Raw genomic sequence first — 15,933 nt, forward strand, 5'->3', positions numbered from 1 at the left:
ATAGCCTGTGACGAAAAGCTCACCACACGCACGAGCTTGTACGAGCGTGTGGTGAGCTTTTCAAAGCCCCTTACAAGAATTCTCACCAGAGCAACGCATGCGCGCTGCTACAGGCTCGACCTAAAAAGCAAGGTGTGCAGTAAAAGTGCCTCCTCGGAACGTTAGTTCTATATAGGCCTTTGGATCTAGAGGCTGCGTGTGGTGATAGATTGTGTCGGGGTGCTGCACTCTGGGTGGAATGAGGAACATGAAGAACTAGAATCAGAAGAATGCGATGGCACTACAATGCAGATCAAAGGCGTGTGTCAGGTCACGGTACTATGGGTGCTCAAGGGACAAGCAGTCTTTAGATGGTCCTAAAAGAGGATGGCCTGTACCTTCTCACTGAAGATAGGATAATCCTCAATCTTTCTAATGCAGGCTACAAAGGAATGCCAAAGCGGTGAGTCGTGCACTGCAATGTGGATGTAGAGAAGCTGCTTCAAGGTGGGTGGATCTTTTTAACTCTAAAAAGTAAGGCCTAGAACAAGTTGAGGATGTCTGAACCTTCCAAGTGTGTGGATGTGAATGATTACACCATGGAGGCTGTAAAGACATGCACAGCATAGACAGTATTAACAACTAACTCAGGAGTGAGATTTTCTTGCCTGCCTATAACCAAGGCCACTGGAATTATGCGGAAGGGGAGGACCAAATTATGTGTCAGACATGACTAAATTATGAAGCAAGAAAAAGTTCATTATGTGGTGTAATGCGCCACATTTTGTGGCAATATTATATTACTATTTAAATGTTAATTTTGCTTGGACAAACATTTAATCTCAATAGTATCAGTTTACCACCTATATACAGCAATCAGAAACTAAAAGGTAGACTACCACTGTGCAACAATACCTGTGGCAATGTGTTTATTAACTTTTGACCCCTTTGAGCTCGAAACACATTTTCTTCTTAAAATCTGCAATTCATGCAGAATTGATGGGTTCTAACGCAAGTGTGGCAAATCTATAATTGTGCAGAAAAGTCAACAATTTCAGACTCACATAATTCAAGTTGTCCTACCTAATACCAGTCTCCCACACTGGTCCAATAATTGATTCCTTGTTTTTTGTCACTGACCATGTGCTTGTTAAATCCTGTTCCTGCATGGGTGCTCATTACAATTTGTGTAGAAAAACTGGATCATCCGGAGGGGACCAGGCCTAGCAGTTCGGCTAGACTGTTCCCATTGCAGCAGGACCAAGACTTCTTTGCAAATGCCTAGTTTCTGTATAGGGGTGCATAATGTACATAGAAGGTTGGTCGGAAATGTGGCCTCAAGTGATCGCCAGTGGCAGAGATTAATCCAAGCATTCCTTCCATCACTTTGTTCTTATTGAGGTAAATGCCCTAATTCTGACAGTTATGCTTAGAGGTGGTTCACATGTTTTCTGTGCGACAGAATTCATGCTATATCTCACGGACGAGGCCTAAGTAGGCTGAAACTGGTCTGGGGGTGCTTGTACAGCCATATAGAGGGGTTTCCATATGCAGGAGACATGAGACGGCATTTCATGCTGAACTGTTGCTGACAGGTCATGCTGAACTGTTTGTATTGGCCATCTACAGCACTCTGCTGCCTTTTGGCTAGATCTGCAGGATTGAAATACCATACACATACATACATATCGGAGCAGGAATAACACTCATTCGCATGAGGCTGGTATCTGTCTACAGTGGCATAGTTGTCAAAAAATGGTGGTATGGAATGTGGCCCAGAGTGATCACCAGTGGCCAAGATTTTTTCAAGCATTCATTCCAACAATTTGTCTTTTGTTACGTAAGTAATAAAGCACCCAGGACTATTGATACTATGGGGTACAGTAATTGCTACGTTCAGTGGTATTGTACTATTACCTAAAGATTTTACAATAACCAGGTGAAACAGTGTTTGAGCACTATCACTTTATGTTTTTGTCGCACACCCCAATGTTTTTCCTTACATATGTTCTACGTGTTTTCAACATCCAAAATGTTTCTGAGGAAAATACAAAGGTGAAGGTCTTATTGCGCATCCCACAATCCCAATTCAGCTGGTCACTTCCTTATCCGGCAGAAACAGGATTCACCAGCAGGCTGTCATGAGTCGTTTAATAGGGTGCTTTGGTATTAAAGGAGCGACAGAACAGGTAGAAATTCCTTCATCCTTTTAATTGTTTTTCAGGCACTGTATGAAAATATGGTTGTCATCAATATGTTGCACAAATGGGCATACGTAAACGAATCACAGTTGTGCATGTGCACATATACCGTTTCTAACTACGAGCGAGGGGTGAATTTTAGGATTCTGGGGGCTCACTTAACAGTAAACACTTTATCTTGTGGTACAACTGAGTATTATGGTGCTTAAAAGGGGGGGTGCCCACCCAACATCCTCATACAAAACCAAAAAGGTTTGAGTAAACATTCACACAGCCTCAAGCACATGCAATAGTATAAACAGAATCTTTGTAATTAATTTTCAGTTGTTGCTTTTCATTGATGATAATTATTAAAGCTTTATTATTCTCAGTCTCATAGCTTTAGCCAAAACGTGTTTCGTCAGGGCTAAAAGTAAAAAAAAAAGCCTCACTATTACATAGGCCAAACAGTATATTCACAACATGGGAAACCACACCCTGTAACATCAGTCCCCGTGATCCATGATGCAAGGATGCAGTGAGACAATTGTGGAAACCCACGCACCAAATAAACGCAACTTCAAAGTTAATACAGCACGCTCCTCCAGGAGAGAATTATTGATTATTCATTCAACTGTGGTAAGGTAGAGTGAACAATATCTATATAATTATTTGTACATATAATTTCTCAATTATGTCAAGTGAAAATTGACACTCCATCACAAAATCTGTTGCATTAAATTCATGACAATTCAATCCAAGTGTTAAACCATGTCATACCATACCCTTGGCATACATGTCAAATTTTAAAGCACCCATAACATAATGTAATAGTTTCTGTTATTGCCCTCCAAATGTTGCCATATATATATATATATAAGAGGTACATGTCCCATATCAAGACAGTATCTACGAATTCTGTAAATAAAGATAAATCAAACTCAGATTTCAAACAAACCTCATCCTATGGTCTTATGTATTCTCTAAAAACAATATTTCCTGCCAGTCATCCGGAGTACTGTTCTTATCTGGTGATATAAAGAAGGAATTGCGTAGTTTACGATACTATCTAAAAAGAGAACGCCACAGTAAGTCAAAATATCCATTCTCCCAATATAGTGTCTCTATCATTAAACCCATGTCATATCCTTAATCGTAAAACACTCACCAACATATCCCGCCTAGTTCTCAAGCAGTAAAAATTCAACTTAGGTCCCCATGATGCCATTCACTTGTATGTGCACAGTATTGGAATCACATACATCTCAGTATGTTATGGCATTAATTGGGCTATATCAAATTTAATTCAATACCAATTCTGGTAGGATGGGTCCAAATCATTTTGGTATGTTGGCTGAAAAAAGTGTTCACAGATGGCGCCTATATGAGCCAGCGAGATCTGGGCATCCTGTGGATTGGATGGAATATAATCACGATTTAATCACTTATAGATGGTGGTGCTACACTGTATTAGTGGAGTCGACTAGTCCGTTTTTGAGTTTTAACTTTGTCTATATAAAAAGGCATTTAAAGATGGCACTTATAGGGGACAACCTGATCTGGGGAACACACGCTACGGATTACATTATTCTCTTCACACATTGTTGCCGAAATAGGTGAGTGACACTGGGCTTTGATTGCGCTTCCAGACACAGTGCTTTGAATATACGGAGCGATTGGAGAAGTAAATGTTTACCGCATGAGAACCAGGCGGAATTACGTTGGTGAGTGTAATACGATTAAGGTTATGACATGGGCTTAATGGTACAGACAGCATGTTGGGAGAATGGATAGTTTGAATTACTGTGGTGTTCTCTTTTTAGATAGTGTCGCAAATCACACAGTTCCTTCTTTATATCACCCGATGAGAACAGTACTCCCGATGACTGGTAGGAAATATTGTTTGGAGAGAATATATAAGACTATAGGATGAAGTTTGTTTGAAATCTGGGTTTGATTTATCTTTATTTACACAATTTGTAGATACTATCCAGATATGAGACAGGTACCTCTTATACATATATGGCGACATTTGGAGGGCAATAACAGAAACTATTACATTATGTTACGGGTGCTTTAAAATTGGACCTGTAAACCAATGGTGTGGTATGACATGGTTTAACAATTGGATTGAATTGTCATGAATTTAATGTGGCGGACTTTGTGATGGAGTGGCAGTTAGCACATGACACAATTGAGAAATGACATGTACATATATATTATATAAATGATGTTCACTCTACCTTACGACAATTGAATGAATAATAAACAAATCTCTCATATCTCTCTGTTGTATTAACTATGAAGTTGTGTTTATTTGGTGCATGGGTTTCCAAGATTGGCAGACTGATGTCACAGGGTGATGATTCCCACATTGTGAATATACTGTTTGACCTATGTAATAGTGAGGTTTTTTTGTTTGACTTTTAGTCCTGATGAAGTCATGAATACGCCAAAACACATGTTGGCAAAAGCTAAGAGACTATGAATAATAAAACTTCAATAATTATCAAGATTGAAAATCAACGACTGAAGATAAATTGCAAAGATTGTGTTTATACTCTTGCGTGTGCTTGAGGCAGCGTAAACATGTACCATTTCTGTTTCTTTTTTCCCCATGGAGAAAAGCTTTCTCCTACACCAAATTAAATATGGGGCTATTCTTTCACCATTCAGGCCCTCGAAACACACTTACTCCTGCCCTACACTGGAGAGGGTGACAAACTTCTGTTTTCACAAACTGCCTACTTGGCAAACGTCCAATGGCAGAATTTTAATTGTACCCACATTGGATTGGCATTATGCACCTGCAACAATGTTTTTTGTTGTTAATTCAACTTGTTGAAGTCAGGTTAGTTATCCTCCTTAAATCCTGATAGTTCTCGTACTTCCATTTTGGATGTAAACCCGTTTACAACCAAACCTGGAATACAAAGTGTGTGCTAATTGGTGGCTGGTGAAACCTGGTGGCAATTGTGGGAGTAAATAGCTCACACGACCTATTTGTCCATATTGGAATGGTGAATAGCATGCTCCATAGGTATATTATTCCCCATTTAAGGATGCCCCATACATAACTGGATGCAAATTGCACACCTGTGAGTTTGTAAACCCTGCACAGTTATAAAACAATGGATGTGCAATTTGCACCCATTTTTTGCTGGCTGTTCGTGATCAGGCACCTTACAGTAGGGAATCTCAGCAGATACTTGGAGTATTTTAATCATAAACCTAAGAGACGCTTCATTACATTTATTGCTAAAACTCCTCTTACCACTCTTGCAGGGATTTTGCCCATGTTTGAGCGTATTGATGAAAGTGGATTACTCAGATTTCAAATTAGACTGTTATGTAAAACAAGTTTTAATTTATTATTATTGTTTTGGCTGTTATTAATACCGCTAAGTGAAAAACAGTGAAATATGTGAGACAACTTTTGGGTTGGTACAAGGGCATGTTATCTGCCCTGAGTGCCCGAATGGTATCCTATTCGTTTGGTCCTGGTGTCCTATATACAGGTTGAGGGTGAATGTGTGTGTGCACGTGTATGGTAGCAGTAGCAGAACTTTGTGTGGGTGTGTCAGAGGGCCTGAGTGGTGGGGCCAAAGAGATCCACTTAAGATGGCCCTGATTTGGTGAGGATAAGGCTAGCTTCCCCGGACAGTGGAAGAATATGTCCTGCATTTCGGTGGCAGGAGACACAGACTATAAATTAACAGGATAGAGACATGGCTACCTTTAGAAACTCAATGGAGACCTTGCTAGAAAACGGATGCTGATTGGTTCTTCCTGAGCACTGCCATTTTGTAGATGGTAGGCATGAGAGGCAAGCCTGCAGTTTTCCTTTTTCAAGGTGAGGGTGTTTCTAGGGAGTGCCTGCCTTTATGTCGTCTCTGATTACTACTGCATGGGAATCAGATGCAAAGATGATACATCTCATTGTACTCCTGTTTTGTTTTTGGGACCGTTGTTTGGCGCCAATCTCATCTCTACCTGCTGTGAGAGACACCCCTTCACACAAACACTGTATCTGGAGAGCAGCATGAAAATAACATTTGAAAGAGAACAAACCCAAACTGGTTCTGCAGCCTCAGACAGTGGATCCACATCCACTTGCTTGAAAATGTGCATCAGAGGGGGATACACACCATCCCATTTGTTTTAGTCGCAAGTTCTTCTTGACCAAGGTATTCGACCAGCCGCTGTGCAAACAGGATTGACGTCTGCCTGCCAGCCAGTCTCCCATAGGCATCCCCTGAATTCTACACTTTCTGCTGGTGGACTAGAGTGTCTGACTGAAGTGCCTAGAAGCCTGACTGACTGTTGCCAGAGGAAAGGAGTGTGGCTGGCCCTGAAGTAGGAGAGACTGTTCAGGAGAAGCCTATCATGTTACCACAGTGAGGAGCACCAGGAGAAACCTGACTTTCCCCAAAGTGCAAAGCTTTGTAGGAGATTCCTGTGTTGTGAAGGGACTTCCTGGCTGCTCTGCACAGTTTCAGTGTAAGATGCATATAAGACTAGGCCTGAACGACGACTTGTGTTGCCCAGGAGATTGCTAGGAGCTGAGAGATGGGTGTTGCCGCTGCTAACACAGTAAGAAGGAAGTGCACCATCGCCAAGCAAGAAGCCTGATCAGCCCGGGGGCTGCAGCTACCACGGGACACCATAGGGTAGAGACAAGACAAGATAAGCCAAGAGGCCACAACTGAACCCCCAGGACGTCACAGGAGTCAATATGGAGGACCACTGCTGCTGAGACTGGGCACTGCTGCAGTTCTAGGATATCTCACGCCATGACACAGGCTTTTCCGCCCGCGAGTCTCCTGTGTTGACTTTGCTTTTTCAGTGGCCTGGGCCATTTTTTTTATTCACCCTTCCCCATAACCTTTTTACTTGTTATGTGGAGTGCAGTGTTTTCCCTTAACTTTAAGGGGACAGGCCTCCATCTGAATTATATCTGGCTCCGTGGCTTGCTCCTCCTTTTGTTTGTTGGTTTGTAGAACTACTGTCCTATACTGCTCTTTTTAGCAGTGATTTAGTCGGGGTCCCCCACCACTCTCCCTTCCATTTTTTTTAAAAGTCCCCACTATCTCCTACAGTGCAATTTTATCCCACATTGATGTGCAGGTGGGAAATCATCCGGCAGCTTCCAGCACGCACAACAGAAAACAGCCACTCCTCCTATTACCTCCAAAACCATTATCCCAAGTGAAGCTTCTGGCGTGGCCTTTGCCATGAGGGCAGGAGTCAGTCTGCACCCAACATTCCACCCAAACTGCAACAGAAGCCAGCGCGTAAAAACAGGGAGCCTCGCCCGCATAAGAGACTAAAGGATGAGTGGGAGCACTAAGACCTTCGCCAAGAAGAGGTCAAGAGAAATTGAACTGAAGTCCCAGAATTTACCTCTGTGAGAAATAAAGCGATCTGCTAAGCCATCTGCACCTGCGCCTATCCCTTACCTAAAACCCGCAGTGTATTTGGGACTATAGACACAGGGCCTCTAACCTAGCAGGAAATAGAGGGATACCAAGAAAACACCAGGAAGTAGGGGGTGTACAGCCAAACTATCCCCAAAAAGTTTTCAACCCTGTATGTCTTTTTCATTAATTTTGTAGCTTTTAATCCCACTGTGTCAATAAAGTACTTTCTTTTTTAATAAAAGGTGAGAACTAGGCTGGACATTACTTATCATGTCTGTTGGTTGACTGTTGAGTTTTGAGCTCTTCCGTGAACCCCCAACCCCCACACAATGAGAGGCCTGTGAATGCTAACCCTCACTGCCCTGAGACTGGTCTGTGAAACAGGTTGAACTTGGTCCAGTTTTCAGAGCCATAGTAGGACAGACACCAGTGGCAAACAACCCCAACCATCATGGTTCAGGACTATTCCCCCCTACCAGCCCTGTGGCCCCTTTAACAAACTCTGACTCTCACCAAAACTGGAGTAGTTATCCATAACCTGAAACAATGAAGGGCCAACCGGCCACGTAATAGCCAGCAAGGGCAACATTCACAAATTAAATCCACGTGAAACCATATCTATTTGAGGCATGTTTGAAAAAGGTCAAATTCATTGCATTTCAAAGAACATTTCTGAATATAGAATAAAAAAGTTAGCGTATGTGGCATGCTGTTTCCTAGATGTGCAGATCACCTTCTGCACAAAACCAACCCGCTGAGCTTCTCAAAGAGGATGACAATTAGAAAATCCTCACTGGTTTGTGTTTTCTGAGAGCATACTTCTGATCTAGGGTAAAGCTTCCAGGAAGATCACAGAGCACCCACCGCAAGAGGCACTCGGATCACAGAAAATGGGCAGAACTGGCACGAACGTGGGACCCACCGGTGCGCCTAAATCCAGGAGTCACGACATACAACACCATAAAAAGATCACAGTTTGCTCCATGTCATTTGCGAACAGCTGACCCACTCCTGAGCATTTTGGGCATTTTGATACCTGTCGTTCAGCATTTAATGAAGCACAAAGCAAAGACCAAGTGAATCTGCAAGAATTAGTGACACCAGACAAAAACCTGAGATTTCTGCATTACCAGTCCACACAAAACCACAGTTTTCAATGATAAAATTCAGAGTTAGGGTGCCAAAAAACACATGCGTAGCTGCAACTAATTAAAGCTCTGATTTGTAACCTATTTGCTTCTTTCATTACCATTTCACTTGTATCACTGAATGCCCGGTCTGTATGCATTTTCTGTCATCTGATGCAAACCAAAAACACACAATAAAAGGAATTGCTTCGATGAATAATCCATTACAACATGTCTCTATATAACACAGGTCACGGCTTCCCTCAAGCGGAATCCAACAAGGACGAACAATACATGAAGGAACAATTTTACAAGAGAGAAAAACTACTTATCAGCTGGCACTGGCTGTATCCTCTATTTGTCGCTACTGGCAACATGTTATTACAGTACGTCCAGCAATGTCTTAATCATAGGAACTGTTACGAGCTCAAGTGTTACAGTCAAAGAGATGAAATCACAAATCCGGGCAGGCAGCAAACTGCATGAGTGTGTATGAGGTCATCACCGATGGGGGAATCAACAACTGCAGCTGACTTCGTAAGCGGTAAATGAATAATCATGACTAGGCACGCTGGTGTGCGTCACACACACAGATCTGTGCATGAGTTACATGTAGAATGTTACATCTGTGTCAGGGCCGTTAAGAGAAAGTATGGAAATATATACCTAGGGCATTAGGGAAAAGCATGAAAATGGGTACCTGGGACCATTGAGAAAAGCATGAAAATGTGTACCTGGGACCATTGAGAAAAGCATGAAAATCTGTACCTGGGACCATTGAGAAAAGCATGAAAATGTGTACCTGGGACTATTGGGAAAAGCATGAAAATGTGTACCTGGGACTATTGGGAAAAGCATTAAAATGTGCACCTGGGACTATTGGGAAAAGCATGAAAATGTGCACTTGGGACTATTGGGAGAAGCATGAAGATGTGCACCTGCGGCTGCGACTATTGGGAAAAGCATGAAAATGTTTACCTGGGACTATTGAGAAAAGCATGAAAATGTGCACCTGCGACTATTGGGAAAAGCATGAAAATGTGCACCTGGGACTATTGGGAAAAGCATGAAAATGTGCACCTGGGACTATTGGGAAAAGCATGAAAATGTGTACCTGGGACCATTAGGAAAAGCATGAAAATGTGTACCTGGGACCATTGGGAAAAGCATGAAAATGTGCACCTGGGACCATTGGGAAAAGCATGAAAATGTGCACCTGGGACCATTGGGAAAAGCATGAAAATGTGCACCTGGGACCATTGGGAAAAGCCTGAAGATGCGCACCTGGGAACATTGGGAAAAGCATGAAAATGTGTACCTGGGACCATTGGGAAAAGCATGAAAATGTGCACCTGGGACCATTGGGAAAAGCATGAAAATGTGTACCTGGGACCATTGGGAAAAGCATGAAAATGTGTACCTGGGACCATTGAGAAAAGCATGAAAATGTGTACCTGGGACCATTGAGAAAAGCCTGAAGATGCGCACCTGGGAACATTGGGAAAAGCATGAAAATGTGTACCTGGGGCCCTTGGGAAAAGCATGAAAATGTGCACCTGGATCTTTAAGAAAGCGTGCGCACATGTGAAGCAGTGGGTGCATGATCCGTCTAGTCGGTGCGTCCTCCAGATCACAGTTACAGAAATAGGAGCCCCAGAGTTGTGCCTCTTATTTATTTATTTTTAAGGTTTTATATAGCGTGAACTTGGCCCGAGGGCATCAGAGCGCTTTACACGGGTTATAGATACAGAGCAATTACAGGTGACATAAAACAGTAGGATACATGTAGGAGATACAATATAAAATGAAGTATGCTGTAAAACGCAATATATAACAGGGGAGAAATATACAATGGGGGAAGGAGAGGGTTGCTAATGCCGTTCTGGTGTAGTTACTTCTGCTTCCTTACTCCTGGTGTCGCCGTACAGAATGCATCGCATTTCCCACTCGTCCTGGGGTTAAGCAGTTTCCACAAAAAGCCTGCGTCCCGCCAACTTCTTTGGATAGGACCCTGCAATGTATATACTCATGACCTACACAACACTGCCTATATCTTGTGCTGGGCCCACCCTGCGCTCCTGGTGCATACGGCAGACTGAGCAGTCCCGCCAGGGGTCCTGAAGCCCTCCCGGCATCATTGTGGTATGTTCTGCTGTGCATACAGTGGTTGGTGACGCACATGCACACTCACTGAAACAAGGCAATACTTCATAGTAAAAAAAATAATAAGAGATATGAAGGTTTCTCGCCACACAATCAAACTATGCAAGGTAAACACGAGCTGGCCATGGCTATGGGCTCTCACAAAGGGGCTACCACATACGACAGAGATGGGTTGCAGACCCTCTACCACAAACCACCTGCCGCAGCATTTGATGAACATATCACAACAGGTCACTTTAAACGCCTGCTTGCACACATCATCTCGGTGCCGCCCATGATATGCTGAACAGTTGCCCAGTTATGCGGCTGTCATGCCTCAGCTATGCAGCCCACACAGTGCATGTGCGGACAGCCTGGTGCGGACGGACCACGCGCCTTGCTTCTGCCATTCCACATTTGTTAGCACCACGAACACCCAGGAGTGAGCAGACGCACCCCATCAGAGGTGCTCCGAGAGGGGGCGCTGTCCTTAAGTAACCCAACTTGGAGACAACCCGCCCCGAGCCCGGCCCGGCCCAGCCGTCATATGATCCCTTGAAAGAACCCATGGCAGACAGTGAAGCACCCGCAGCTGACCGCTGACAGCTGAGGGTGGGCGGCCTGGCAGCCGGGCCATGCGAAGCGCACTCTGAAAAGAGCAACAGTGGGCTCGTGACGCGTCTCTGGGGGGCTACCTCCGAGGAAAGGTTGGGGGGGGGACAACAAGCAGCAGCCCATGCTGCCTGCGCTGAGTCTGCCCCCCAACCCCTCCCACACACATCCAATTCCTGCCCGGTTGAATCATCTCCGAGGCCAAGCTCGTCCGGGTGAAGTCATTCTGCACAGACGGACCCCGGGGAGCCCCGGCCCATATGGAAAGCACATTGAAAGCTGATCTCTTCCCCAGATCTCGCGCATGCTTTGGAGAGCGCCTGCCAATCCCACGGCCTGGCTGTCAATGACTCCACCTATTGTAACGGAAAACACACAGCAGCCGCCAAGCACACAGGCTAGCAGCTCATCTGGGAGGAAAACGGCGCCACTGCCCCGCGGGCACAAACATTCACATATTAATATTCAAGAGAAATAAAATGCACTCGGCTTCGAGTCATGTGTCCTGTCCCTTTGCTGGAAGCAGCGGTGCTTCACAGGCGCATGTGGCTTCCTGGAACCAGATCCGTTTAATAATGCCAATGAATCATTAGCAGCAGACAAACTGTAGCTACTGCCTGTGCGCACTTAGGCTACCCACAGCCCACGCCGTTATCCAAAATCACCAGCCATGCGCCAAACACAGCAGAACGGGTACCAAAAGGCAGACTAGAACAGCCCCGAGTTAAGGGGCTGGGGGTGTCCCCTGTCCATGCTCCCCACATACAAGGAGTGGGTCAGGGGCACAGGCGACCCTAGCCTGTATTCCTGCCCAGTGGCACCGTATCATGTGCCCTGCCTGGAGCGCAGCCTGAAATGAATAATCCGCTTGGGACGGCGGGTCCTGTGGGAGGGTGTCACTGGGTGTCACCTGCGCCTAAGCCTCCCCCGTGGTCCGGAGGTGTAAGGGAGCTGTCCCTGCCTGTGTGTGTCCTCGGGGGAGCGGTGCCTGCTCACCCACGGCTGCCCCGCTGACCATATACCATGACACCTGTTTATAGTGTGTGACCTCGGGGGCTATTTTAGGCGTGCTGCTGCCCCTGTCAGCGGCGCTGCTCCGCTCCTCGCTGCAGCCCCCCAGCCTGGCGACACCCCCGCCCCTACCTTTGCATCGCTCCAGCACGTCCTCGTAGGCCTGCAGACACTCCTGCTCCTCGGTATTGTAGCGCTGGAAGGCGGGGGAGCACTGTCGGTAGCCGGCCATGGTTATCCCTGAGAGCTGAGGAGGACCACGGCTTCACTCCCAGGGATGAAGAGGAGGAGGCAGGGAGGGGCAGGAGGCTTCACGCCGCCGGGACACGCCCCTCTCCTGCACTCCTCCCTCCCTCCCGGGCTGAGCCGCCTTGTGCGCTCAGACTGACGGGCAGCGCCGCCCACCCCACGCCGCTGTCACTGCTGAATAACGATGAGCAGTCTGCGTCTGCTGAGGGCAGTGCGCGGCCGTGCTGCTGTGTCCGGGGTGCTGCTGTGTCCGGGGTGCTGCTGTGTACGGGGGTGCTGCTGTGCGCGGTGCACCGTCCGCCTCTCAGCGGGCCCAAGACCCACTGATGCCGTCGCAAGATGTTCGCCACAGACGGCAGGAGCGGGGGCTATGCTGAGTGTGCACGCGCCGGTGGCGCAATGGGGTCCGAGCACAAAATAAACACTCTTACTATTTGGTGCCCAGGGAGAGCTTCCAAAGAGTGCCAACAGCTGTCTCTCAGGCACCTGTGCCAGTGCGCACATGGGCATGCCAGCCATGAGCGCGTTGTATGAAAGGACGCGGAGAGCCTCTCTCCAGGTCAGGGGAGGGGAGGGACACCCAGGAGGTAAACGAGGGGCCGCAAGGTAGGCACCAACACCCCTAGCGGCGCAGGGGAGGCCATCACGCAAGGGACTCGTGCTCAGCACAACCATTTCTATAGCTGTGAGATTACCTTTCTAATTGGAATTGTTGAGACCCCTCATTACATTTTGCAGGAACTCCCCCCACTCCCCTCCCCCACCGCGCACACACACTTAGCAGGTGAGGGGGGGGGGCAGGAACAAGCAGAATGGTTTTAGGGAAGAGCAGACAGGGCTTTAAGTGGGATGAGAAAGTAGGGACGGGGGCTCTAAAATCGGTGTGGCCTGTGTATTTAAGGGCGTGGCTTAAACACCTAAACTAGATTTCTGTAATTTCCACTCAACGAGATATAGCCAAATATAAAAAGCAACAGATATATAATACAACTGGCATACGCATACAATTAGCCATGACTATTGGATTTGTCAATGGTTGTTAGCTGTTTACGATAAATAAGTAACAACAATAATGTTGTGAATTAAATATTACTGAGGCCTGTGGAGGGGGTATTGTGGTGTCAGAGCGTGTCAATCACTCCTGTTACGTTCATTGCATGTTAGACGTGTACACAGTTTTTCTCTCCACATCTCCTCCATCTGCATATCATACACCGCATCTTAACTCTTCACCACCTGACTGCACTTCCTTGCGCCTCTCTCACTTCACCACCCCCAAACACATAAAACACCCACTCACACATATTTGTACATAATCACAATTGCAACTGAAATATCTGAGCATAACTCTGTGCGCTCTGCAGAGAGGCCAAGAAGTGGATGACCATACACCGCATCTTAACTCTTCACCACCTGACTGCACTTCCTTGCGCCTCTCTCACTTCACCACCCCCAAACACATAAAACACCCACTCACACATATTTGTGGATGACCATATATTCTAAACACTTTTTTGACCCACTGACAGGCATTGTAAGAAACGTGCGCTGCCTTCAGCCCCAACTCCTGAGGGCTCAGTCATGGCCCGTTATGAATACATGGAGGTGACTAGTTGAAAGTATGCAGTATCCAAGTGTAATTTGCCAAACAAAACAAAAAAGAGAAACACAACATTCTGGTAATAGCTAGCCCTCCTAGGATATGCCTTATTAAGTAAAACATGAAATATAAACAGAAACCAGACTGCTGACATGGATTATCTAAACGTATTTTACATTCATTATGGTTAAAGACATGAATACAGGGGCCAATAGGGCCTCATTTCAATGTCCGTCCTTAACTACAACTGGGTCTGATACCCGCAGGGACCCGGCTCAGTTAAAGTCCTGGGACTAGAGACCATAAGAGTAGTGGAGAAGATCAGCAAACCCAGGGCCGGACTGGAAACCCTAATCGGTCCAGGCAAAAGTCTTAAAACCAGCCCACACTGCAGGTGTCTGCGGGAGAATGGTTGGGTCATAGCAGCCCATCCTGTTCTACAAGCAGACCCCTGGCCTGTAGTCTACCAGGGAAATGCCAGAGTGGCAGAATGACCAGGCTGGCACGAGGTATGCCAGGCACATGTGGGCAGACAGAATAAGCAGGGAATGGGCAGAGCCGTCAGGGGTCATAGGCTGATGCTTTCAAAAGTACAGTGAGCCAGTACCATTAATTAAACTGTATGAGATTTTAAGATCATTGTATGTAGGGCTAGCAAACTACCCTGGAAAATGCTGTACGCTGAGGAATTCAAGAAGTGACACTGGTCCCAACTGGAAAGGATTTTCAGATAAAATTGTACGGCATCCTTGTTTGTGCCCCACGATCCCCTTCGACAAAGCACAATCGATCAGTAAGATTCTAGATAGGATGTGGAGAAAAAAGTTTCCCCTCAGACAGTCTTTAGGTAATGCTGGGGCGTATAATGCGATTTAAAGTACGCCCTAGGCTTGAGCTATTGATCAAAACTGCAATTTACAAAGTTTGGGCATTATCCCCAAGAGATCTTTACAAAACGTTGGGTCAAACAGTGCATTCTGGAAAGCACCTGGCCAATGTGCTGAGTAAAACTAGATTGGATTTAAAACAAATGCAGGAAGGAGTTTTGCTGCTTTTGACCAATGGAATGTTTAGAAACAATTGTGGCAAAAGGCAACGTTTCTAGGCATATTATTGAGTAAAAGTGGTAACAAATAAAGGCGATTCAGACATAATTTTAGAAGCCCCTTCCGAATGTTTTTTTGCACAAACGTTGGTGGCAAATAAGAGTATAAAAAGGCATACTGTTTCCAAGAGCCTCGCTGATGATTGGACTGGGTTCCAAAGCACTGCTAAACTTTAAAGGGAGCAAGCGCTTAATAACCAAAGTTTCTATCAGTACACACAGCAGCCACTTACCACAGTCAACCCTAGACATGCTGCTAGCAACCACCAGCACATGTGCAAGAACCTTTCATTGGCCAATCCGTGCCAGACTTCTGGTGTGCCCCAAAGTCAACTCCAATAGTTCTCAGTGAAACAGTGTCCTAAATCAATACACAGTGACCCTGAAATCTGCACATGGTTCACACCAGCCTACAAAAGCCCCAATGTTAACATCAGCCCAATATAACAAATCAACACATACTGCCCACGTGATTAAAGCACACTGGCCTCATCCATGCAAATACATG

At 45.7% G+C, this 15,933-nt stretch overlaps 1 protein-coding gene across 2 annotated transcripts in view; it reads right to left on the bottom strand.

Annotated features, from left to right (window-relative positions):
* The window catches only part of DST (dystonin), a 1,436,897-nt gene extending 1,423,776 nt beyond the window's left edge, over positions 1 to 13,121 (bottom strand). Inside the window, exon 1 of one of the 2 annotated variants that reach the window (XM_085610880.1) lies at positions 12,604 to 13,121. In XM_085610880.1, coding sequence (XP_085467006.1) covers positions 12,604 to 12,703 — 100 coding nt within the window. In that variant the 5' untranslated portion in view covers positions 12,704 to 13,121. The remainder of the gene's footprint in view (positions 1 to 12,603) is intronic. The other variant, XM_085610881.1, reaches the window with a different exon arrangement.
* Between the last annotated feature and the right edge of the window lie 2,812 nt (positions 13,122 to 15,933).

The sequence above is a fragment of the Triturus cristatus genome, chromosome 6 (genome assembly GCF_964204655.1).
Source record: "Triturus cristatus chromosome 6, aTriCri1.1, whole genome shotgun sequence".
In the NCBI taxonomy this organism is placed as follows: domain Eukaryota; kingdom Metazoa; phylum Chordata; class Amphibia; order Caudata; family Salamandridae; genus Triturus; species Triturus cristatus.